At 38.1% G+C, this 10,819-nt stretch overlaps 1 protein-coding gene across 1 annotated transcript; it reads right to left on the bottom strand.

The window, feature by feature from the left end:
- Window positions 1-1,283: 1,283 nt before the first annotated feature.
- Window positions 1,284-10,472, bottom strand: TAAR1 (trace amine associated receptor 1). Its single transcript, XM_063151196.1, has 3 exons — window positions 10,345-10,472; window positions 5,389-5,516; window positions 1,284-3,214 (listed from the first exon to the last, which is right to left on the bottom strand). Exon 3 carries the CDS (start codon window positions 3,108-3,110, stop codon window positions 2,109-2,111), a length of 1,002 nt encoding a protein of 333 aa, XP_063007266.1. The 5' UTR covers window positions 3,111-3,214; window positions 5,389-5,516; window positions 10,345-10,472; the 3' UTR covers window positions 1,284-2,108.
- Between the last annotated feature and the right edge of the window lie 347 nt (window positions 10,473-10,819).

Raw genomic sequence — 10,819 nt, forward strand, 5'->3', positions numbered from 1 at the left:
GTTTTTTCCACAAATAACCATTACATGAGGTGGAGCTCTGCTTTCCTCGAAATGACTGAAGATCTGCTTTGTGGGTGGGAAGTAGTGATAAATTCCTTAATTTGCTTTACTTGCATGCATGGCTTTTTCTCTGCCTATTAGACTGTCTTTATCAGCAATTTTTCTCACTTCAGGAATGTGGCTCTGGTTTCTATGGGTTTATTAAGAAATAGCTTTGCAGTAGGGTCCAGGCACTGTCTGCAGGGACATGCTCTATTTGAACTACAGTCTGTCCTGCAAGCAAGTTGGGATCCTACTCATTCAGAAACTCCTCCTGCAACCAGAAAACAATTTCTGAGAGATACCACAACAAGTCATGAAAAGAAAATTACCAATTGTGAGCTCTGGTATAGCTGGCATTGTCTGGAAACACAGTAATATGTCCAGATTTTCAGGCAGATAGGGTTATAAGGAAGAAAGGGAAAGAAACAGCTTCATTACTTCTTGAAGGGACTGCATTAACTTGTGTTGATCTTACTAAATATACTTTAAAATGCCTTAGATTGCATTTGTCATAGAGGATCTATCTTTCCTTCAATCTAAATTATGACCAGACAAAAGGAGGTATTACCTGGCAGCACTTCTGAAATTGTTACTTCAAGCGAGATCAAAGTGTCCAAGTGATCACACATTTTATTTCAGAAAGTAACACTGTGAGGGTGAGAATGTTAACTACAACAGGGCCAGACTCTCTGGAGATGAAGGAAGAAAATAATTATCCATTATTTATCAGAAAGAGATTTTTAAAAATTTTGTCTTGATTTATTTTTGTGAGATTAAGTATTAAAGTAGTCATATTGTCATTAGTAAGGATCTAATAGTAGTAGAAGTGCTGATGTGGTGTACATTTCATTGTTCTTTTTTATGTCATTTTTAGGAGGGCAAACTTTACAAGATGGCAATGAAACAGTAATATACACAATTTCAGATCCTTATACTTTGCTCTGCTGAAATGCATCATGAATCAACTTTTAATCTTTTCATCATAGAGTGCTTCAGTACTCCATAAAGTCCACAAAACAAAGACAAGATACAGATATGATGCACTTTTACAAGGAACACGAATGGAGGACATACTGCTGAGTATAGCTCTTACTTAAGTACAGTCATCAATTTCTCTCCATGGTCTCTTCTCAGCTACTGATCATTTCCTGCCCACTCCCAGTGCTGTTCCTTCATGATTCAGCTGAGTTCAGCCACAGGAAATCTTCACAATTCTCTATATGCTTTCCTCCAAAGCTCTTAGAACATTGCCACGAGACAAAATAACATGTCCAAGCTAAAAAAAAGGTCTCTACGATGCAACATAGCAAATAATGTTTTACATCTAAACAATCACTAGATAGACATCATTTTCTGGCATTCTTGGGTGCAATGCAACTTTTTTTGCAATTGCTTTTCACTTCAAACTTCATATTTTTTCTTGTCTTTGATCTTGTTAAACATGCTTTGATCTCATTAAGCAGCAAAGCCTTTAAGTGGCAAACTCATAAGTGACAAGTACTTGTTGAAATGGAAACAGAAAGAGCAGCACCTTTCTCTGTCTCACCTTCCCTCCATGGAGTGTGTGGGTATGGCTGGTTATTGACGTGTTTTGGGCTCTGCACACATATGGAAGGGGAAGGACAAAACTTAGGGAACTTTGGGTTATTAGCCAAAGATGCCAAGAAATCCAGAGGAAAAGGTTGCTCTGCTCTTTCTAGAGAAGAACACAAATGAACACAAATATTATAATATAAACATACCTTATTCAAGAAATTAATCTGTTGTGTCAGACAATTTTTTTAATTATGAATGTCAGGGATATAAACTGCTGTAAGTTTTTTTAAATGGAACTCTTGCTCTTCTGTGCATTGCAAATAAATAGATATAATCAAAACACCACCAAAAAAAACCAATCTGTAATGAAAGAGTATGTAAAGCGCAATGGTTGCTTATCTGCTTGAACTATATTTGGTAAATAGGCAAACAAATTTTGGAAGGAATTTCCTTCCTTCACAGCTCTTACATCTGAGAGTTCAGCCTCCAGGCAAAACTTCAAAGCCATGAATCCCACCATTTAAAACACATTAGTCTGAGAACAAATGAGTCCTGGAAGAGTCCTGTTGAAAAACTTTTCCTAACAGAATAATCTTCAATGCCCTGCGAAACCACAAGTAAAAAAATGCATAAACAACTGGGTTAAGTGTAGAATTTAAATAGCCAAACCAAACCAAAGCATCAATGAGAACAGGAGGAATCACATAATTCATAAATGGATTGGTAGCTGTAAAGAAGAAGAATGGAGTCCAGCAGATGAGAAACACTCCCATTATGATGCCTAAAGTCTTAGCAGCTTTCCTTTCTCTGCAGAATGAAATGTGGTGCTTCATTTCAAATCGCATTTTTTTCCTGTTAATTGCATTGATGGATCTTGCCTGCTTCTTGGCTACAGAGTATATTTTCTTATAGATGCACAGCATAACAAATCCAGGGATGTAAAAAGACACTATGGAGGCCACAATACCTGAAGTTTCACTAAAAAGGAGAAAGCATCCTCCTGCACAGTGGACATGATTATAAATCTTTTCTGCCCCTCTCAAGTTTAGGTCTAGAAAGATCATTCCAAAAGCAAAAGCAGCAGGGACCATCCAGCTTATACACACCATGGCCACAATGACAAAAGTATTTATCTTTGATTTGTATCTTAAAGGGTCACACACAGCATAGTAACGGTCGATGGATATGAAGGAAAGATGGAAGATAGAAGCTGTGCTCAGCATAATGTCCATGCTCGAGTGGATCTTGCAGAAGAACTCCCCAAAATACCAGCAGTGCTCAACAGAGCGCACCATGCTGCAGGGCATGACGAAGAATCCCAGCAGGAAGTCTACCGTAGCCATTGAAAGTATCAGGAAATTTGTAGGCGTGTGGAGCTGCTTGAAATGTGATATTGAGATGATAACTGTCAGATTCCCAACCACTGTGGCCAGAATAATGCAAACCATGAAGATGTACATGGAAATACGGATGCTGTTTGACCAGCTGCTCCTTATGCAAGAGCCATTTATGGATTCACAGCACAATTGCATCCTTACTGGGGTCTCAAATCCACGAAGCTATGTAGCACAGGTACTGTTTTTCCCAATTCTAAGGTACGTTTACAACTGATTTTCTACTTTCTAGATTGGAAGAACTGCAGAGAGGAAAAAAAAGGGCTTTGTAAACATCTTCATTTGGTTGGATGTGTAGGAAATTCACATTTAATTAGTTATGAAGGATAAAAATATTTTCTAATTACATTTAGCACAATGACACTTTTATCATCTGGCTTCTCTGGAAATGGGAATCTCCTTAGATAAACTGCATAATGGCTTGTCCTCACACCAGGACAGAGTGACTCTGAGGGGCCTGCACTGGGCAGTGCCTTGTCCAGTGGGCAGATGAGAAGCCCTTTTCAATATTTCCTGTTTCTGTTTTCAGTCCTAGTCTTCTTCATCAATATTAGCTGGAGTACTGTATCTCCCCTTTGCTCTTGAAGATCAGTAATTTTAAATTCTGAAGCTCCCTCAACTTCTTTTTGGATACAGAAGTCTAAAACCTACAAGTCTAAAACAGAAGATTAGGAGTCCATGCATGACCTCTCCTCCAGCCTTGCCCTGATAGTGGTGACTGGACAGATCAAGTTTTACTGGAAAATCCTTGCAGGCTCTAGCTGTAAGTAGAGATGCAAGGAAAAGATCTCAGAAAAGAAAAAAACTTTTATACCCTTTTGCTGACAAAATAAAATGGAAGAATCTGACTAATCTAAAACATCATCTGCTGTATAAGCAAATGTTTTTTTTTTTCTGTTGAACTCTAGTTTTTTTCAGTGCTAGGAGTTTAGCACTACTATGATTATTGATTATATTAATCTGTTTTTTAGCTAAGGCACAAACATGGAGAGAAGCATTTTCAAAACACAGGTTTAGTTTGCATTTAAGGACACAAACACCACTGTCCTCTTGTGTAGGCAGTAGCATGTCCCTTTTGCAAATCACTCCTCTTGTGAAAACTTTTAATGAAAGTACTTAAGCACTTGGCAAGCAATATTTATTTTTGAAAAATCTGTATTTCTTTTAAATAATAGAAAGATAGCATTATTGTGAAAAATAGAGATCATTAGCATATGTTGTTCAGTAGCACTATCATTATGGTATAAAATGGTTGTCAGAAAAATACTGACATGGCAATTCAGCCAGTACTGATTTTAACCACTTGCTTTGGGATTTAGTTGCTGCTGGTTATTCTGGATAGAGCATAATAAAAAAAAATTCTTTCCCATATTAAACCAAATATTATTAAAAGCACACCATGGCACTGGAAATGGAATGAACATAGGCAAAAAACAATAGCTAGCAAGAACTTGACAGCTACAGCTAGCAAACAGCCTGTGTTATACAGAGGGATTTTGCAAGTAGAGCCAGGCAGTGGGACCCAAGTGCCAGAGATAAGGTTCACTCAAAGTCACTCTCAGTAGTGGGGAACATATGGAGTGTGAATATATTTATGTACTGTTTGGGGTGCTTTTCATTTCCCCTTTTTTTCTGCCTACTAATATTTAACATCATCTCTGCTCTTTTTCACCTCAATTTAATTATCACTTCATATACCTTTTCCTTCCATTTTTGTCAGTCTCTTCATGTTTCTTTTCCTGCCTGTCATTCCTTCTTTCAGCATGTTTACACCCAAGGCCAGATGAATATTTATTAACTCAAATTTTCAATTTTCACAGTAGAAAGAATTAAACACCAATTTAACTGTATCTCCTGGGCATCATTGTAAAGGCTTTAAGCCCAATAAGATTGTAAGTGTGTCACACAGATTTTGAACTTTGTTTGCTCTGTATAAAAGTACAAATAAATTAAATTATTTCGGTAAAACATTCTATGAAGCCAATCAAAAATAATTAACATACTTTCTCTAGTTTTCCTTTAAGATTTACAAGATTGACAATTTCTCTGTGTTTTCTGATAGATAAACTTTTTAGCCTAAAGAAATATTATCTGCCCTGAAAACAAGTTTTCTTAAACCAAAAAAAAAAGCAAACAAAAACCAAAACAGGGATTTTTTTTTTAAATTTATTTTTTAATAAAAGAAAGTAGAAACTCCAGCCAAAGGATGGAGAAAACTGAGGTCAAGTGTGTGGCTTTGCACTACACGGAAACTAATTAAATCAAAATACGTGTGGCAAACTGTTCAAGTGAGCTGAACTCTGAAGAAGTTTTCTAGAAGAAAACAGAATTCTTTCCTTCCATGTATAGTCACAAAGGTTAAAATGTAATAAAACCGAATACAAAGAAACATGCTCTTAAAAACCTCTTCTCTTACCTTTGTCACTTCATGCTGGGTAGAAGTCTGCTCTTGACACTCATTTGTTTTCTGCTGGTTGAGCAGCACTTCTTCCTTTTAAGGGCCATCTCAGAAGGCAGCTGATCCTCTTCACCACCATTACAGTTCTGGGTAACACAAATTTTGAGAGAACAGGCTTTTAATCCACATCTGGAGGAGCCTGCAGAAACCCCTGTGTGTTTCTGGGGCGTGCTGGTGTGGTGAGCAGCATTCTGGGCCGTTTGACTCAGTGGCAGCTGTTGATGTGAACAGTAGCTCAAACTGTTTATTTTGTCACCCACATAGAGAACAAAATTGTGGCTGTAGCTCTCATACTGGTTTAATGGGCCTTATTTATGGGTAAATGGAATTTATTTGAAGTATGTTTAGGTGTTTGATTAAATGTTACGGTCATATTGTGAGTGTATAGTATTATATAAGCAAAGAACAAAAGACACTATGTAGTCTACCTCCTGTAAGCTTTTAAAATATAGCAAAATACATAAGTACAGATTGGTTACAGAAGCATGTAAGATTTTCTTGAAAAGGTATAATGTAGACAGAGTGACACGTTGTGTATCTACCAGCCCAGCTATGATTACTGAACAAACATGTTTAATCTATCAGCTCACCAGCTAACAGCTATTTGCAAGATACAACTATTGAAAATGTGTTTTAAGTAAACACCTTCTATTGGCTGTACCAGAGTCACAGATGAGAAGCATCAATTGTTTGCTCCACAAAGGACCATGCAGCTTTTTAAAACAGTGATACTGCTCAATGTAAAAAAGTGTTATTGAGATGACCATCAGCTAAAGGCCAGCTAAGCTGGGTGCCTCGAGGGCACATACAAGGTGGGTTAAGATACTGCTTCTTGCAAATTCTTTTGATGACCTGGGTTAGCTACCTTATTATGTTATGTGCACAAAAATCAAAATGGGTACATACAACTCGGTTTTTCTGCTTGTTTTTTTGTTTTTTTTTTTTTTTTTTTTGAGGCTGCTCTCATATATAGACTGAGATTTTGCACTACGAGGTTCTCTTTGCTATAAAAAGAGAGTTTGACAACTAAAAAAATGCAGAAAAAATGATCAGGCTGAGAGAGAAATCACTGGAGAGTGTTGAGAGGATATGTTGAGGAGAGGAGTCAGGTCCAATTCTTCAGAGCTGGGTATGGTGTTTGTGAGGTCCCCAGGACGTGGTGAGAGATGAGAATCTGACTAAGTTCTCAGAAGGCTGATTTATTATTTTATGATATTATATTATACTAAAGAATGCTACATTAAAACTATACTAAAGAAAGATAAAGGATACATCAGAAGGCTTCACAAGAATGACAAAGAAAAACCCGTGACTCTTCAGAGCCTCGACACAGCTGGACCATGATTGGTCATTAAGAAAAAAACAATTCACATGGAACCAATCAAACATTCACCTGTTGGTAAACAATGTCCAAGCCACATTCCAAAGCAGCAAACACAGGAGCAGCAATCAGATAATTATTGTTTTCATTCCTCTCTGAGGCGTCTTAGCTTCCCAGGAAAAAATCCTGGGCAAAGAGGATTTTTCAGAAAATATGGTGGTGACAGCTGGGGAAAAGTAAAAAAGACATATTAGGTCCCAAATACTGGTCTGTGACTGAAGAGACCTTCATCCTTCTGAGATGCTCTGTGCTGCCTCAGAGCCAGGCACTTCTCTTTGAGGACTGAAGGTTTGGGCCTTGGTCACTACTGTCTTGCCACATATGCATTTTATAGGAAGGTAAAATTTAGAGGAACAAACCCATTTTACATGACTATACAGCTCGTTATCCTAAAGAAGTCTGGCAGCCATGTCATTATGGACACTCAGTCCTAGACCGTCCATGCATGCACCCAGGGCTCTCCCACCACGCTCTGTGCCTTGAGTAACACAGGGACAAAACTCAAGGGCATTTTCTGGAATGGCAGCACTGCTTCAAGTGTTTTTTCCAGAGGCAGCTCCCTGGCAGCAACCTGCATACCTTTGGGGGAACTCCTGGGGCTGGGGAGCCTTCCCCTGCCCTGAGCAGGCGTGCCCTGCTGCAGAGGGCCAGGCAGCAGCCAGCCATGGAGGGCTGTCACCATAATATTTTCTGAAAAATCCCTTCGCCAGGATTTTTCTCCTGAGAAGCTGAGAAGACTCAGAAAAGAAATGTAAACAATAATCACCTGATTTCTTGGAATGTGGTCTGGAGGTTGCATCTTTGAGTGGTTCCATGTGAATTGTTTTTACTTAATGACCAATCCTAGTCCAGCTGTGTCAGACTCTCTGCTCAGTCACGAGTTTTTATTATTCATTCTCGTCTAGCCTTCTGATGTCTCCTTTCTCTTTCTTTAGTATAGTTTTAGTATATAATATAATGCAATGCAATATAATATAATATAATATAATATAATATAATATAATATAATATAATATAATATAATATAATATAATATAATATAATATAATATAATATAATATAATATAATATAATATAATATAATATAATATAATATAATATAATATAATATAATATAATATAATATAATATAATATAATATATCAGCCTTCTGAGAACCTGGAGTCAATTCTGATCTCTCACCTCGTCCTGGGGACCCTCACAACATCATAACAATTGGTGACCCTGAGTGAGTGATACCCCAACAGAGAGTGGGTTTTGCTTTGCCTCCTCCTGTGCCCAGGCTGTGTGTCTGGTCAGGGAGCCCTTCCCTCCATCTCCTGGCTTGCAATAAAATTGCACTGCAAGACCCACACGCGTTGGAAAGGAGTGAACCACACATCTAGGGGGAGCTGTGAGCATGGGAACAGTGATATTTAATGGCGTGTTGGCTGAAATGAACGTAAAGCAGGAGGTTTTGGTATATCAAGATAATTAAGTAATTAAGTAGGCCAAATTGTCAACTAATTTAGAGTGAGAAGGAACACTGTGGTAACAAGCTTCCACTCTCTTGATGCAGACGTTTCAAACAGGCATTTTCTTGTGCTTTAATGCTGATGTGGAAAAAATATTCCAAATATTCATGTCATGAAAATATTCTCAGACTTGCTCCTTAAAATATCAAAGAGAAACATGCCAAACTGTTTTTGTGAGAACTCAAAGCACTTACAAATTGCCAGTGTTTAGCAGTCTTTTGAATCTGAAGTGTAGTAAAGCAGTTATACATCAAAATTCAAAGTAAAAACTTGTCTACAAAATTGTTGCTGTGGCTATTTTTTTCTAAAGAAAAGTTATATTTCTGCAATAAGTAGCTTTCAGAATTATCGAAAACCAAGAAAGAGAGATGTCACAATGTCTATGATCTACTAGATCACAATGTGGGTGATCTACTCTCTTGTTTGTTTGTCTTTAAAACATAAAGTAATTAAAATGGAAAACAGCACAGAAGGGAATGGAAATAGCACTTTTTTCAGACATTAAAACTAAAATATTTGAAAAATGTGTTGAAAAGTTATCTTGCCCTTCTTAAACAAAACTATGGAAGGAACACTGGAAGTTGGAAAGAACAGAAAAGGACTTGAAAATGAGAACTGTTACTGTGAAAAAAATGTCAGGAAAGCACTGGTTTCTACTGTGATTCATTTAGCTTCCATTTCTGTGATCAATCAGCAGAAAGTTTCTGATTTTCACACAGTTCATTTTAAAAACTGTTTCTCTGTCAGGGGAAACATGGAGGCTGTAAGATGACCCTATGGCTGAAGAGAAGTTTTGAAAGTGTATAACTCCACTCATCTTGTATGCATTTCTTAGGAAAAAAAAAATAAAAGAGCACAATAAAAGAAAAAAAATCTTCCTAAGTTTCCAGTTATATGCTTGAAATCTAGGAGGAAATGCTCAAATTCCCAATAAGCTAGTAGTACAAAATAATTATTTCTTTATAGGGGTTAAACAAGAAGATCTTGCAGCTACTAATCTGAATGCTTCTTCTGCAAACCTGGTGCAGTTCCACTGAAGACAGTCTGAAATTAGCCCAGATTTGTACCAGAGGAATTTGGACAATAAATGAGATGATTGAGCTGTAAACATTTTCCCATGGTTCCTATTCCTAGTTTTCAGTAGAAAACATAAACATCATTTTTCCTTGTCAAGTAAAGCCAGCTGTTTATACAGAGTAAAGCAATGTTCGTGCTCTTTCTGCAAGTATAGTGCTTAGGTGAAGGACTATAAATCCAAACTCCAACATAAATGCAAATCTCTGAAATGCACAGAGGAGTAAGAGATTCCAAGAAAATAATGTTATAATAGCAAAGCAAAACACATCCATCCAAAGCCAAGAAACTATCTCTGCACAGGGTAAGGGATTCTACGTATTTGGTAGTCCCAGCAAGTAATGTCATATCGTGATTCACTGCCCTCACTCTGCAGCAAAATCTTCTCTCAGGGCTCCCAAGGGCAGGAGCAGCCCCTTGCCTCTCACTCCAGCAGGGCAAGTGATCCTTGCAGCTGCTGCACAGGGCAGAGGCACAGTGGGGCAGGTCCCTTGTGCCTTGCCAGTGCTTCTCTGCACCCATCAATCCAACAGGAGCAAACTGCAGCTACCGACTGTAGCTGCTTTGCTGGTATTTGCTGGCCTCTGAGCACCACCTCCAAAATGAAGGCATACACAGAGGAGGGAGGCACTGAACAGTGAAAAGGTACAATCCCATTCTGCATCCTTATGGCTCTCTAATAACTTCACAGAAAGGAAAGAGCCTTGCTCTGAATTCACAGCCATGTGTGAAAAGAGCTTTGCCCCCAGCTATGTTTTTCTTTCAGCCATTGGGAATGAGTGGTTTTTAAAATCATACTTTAAATCATATTTACTGCTGTTGGTGCTATTGCTGCTCACTACAGAAAGAACTGTGCAGAATAATAACCATTATCTTCAGTGCTACCTGTAAGAGATTCATCTTTGAAAGAAAATTAAATCCCAGAGTAGCAAATCAGAAGCTCACCGTATTCCAGACTGCATGCCTCGGAGATGATACGGCACAGGAGTCACTTCCTCATCACCAACCAGCACAGGCTGCAGATACAGCGAGGAACTGACTCATCCCACACCAGTTCTCCCAACTAAGTGGCTGCATGCTTGGTCTGACTGGTTCACAGCCTGCTGGGAAAATCTCATCAACAGGATGACGTAAACCTTAAATGTCCAGAAAAGATAAACATGTAATAGTAGCTTGTGCCACTAGCATATGCAAAGATGAATCAATTTGAAGCCTGGCTAAAGCCAGGCTTCTTTCATGAAAAGAAGCATGCAACATGAAGGAAATGTTTATTGTGGTCAAGGAACACACATGAGATGGAGCTAATAGCACTGAACGGTTTTTAAGATTGTTCAATATTTCACTTACTCCTTTCAGTTTTGTGTGATGTTGACAAACTGTAACACTTTCAGTTGTCTTAAAACATTTGATTTGCCTATCC

The sequence above is a fragment of the Melospiza melodia genome, chromosome 3 (genome assembly GCF_035770615.1).
Source record: "Melospiza melodia melodia isolate bMelMel2 chromosome 3, bMelMel2.pri, whole genome shotgun sequence".
NCBI classification, from domain to species: domain Eukaryota; kingdom Metazoa; phylum Chordata; class Aves; order Passeriformes; family Passerellidae; genus Melospiza; species Melospiza melodia.

Coding starts and splice junctions, on each gene's coding strand:
- TAAR1 (XM_063151196.1), bottom strand. CDS start 3,110: ATGCAATTGTGCTGTGAATCCATAAATGGCTCTTGCATAAGGAGCAGC.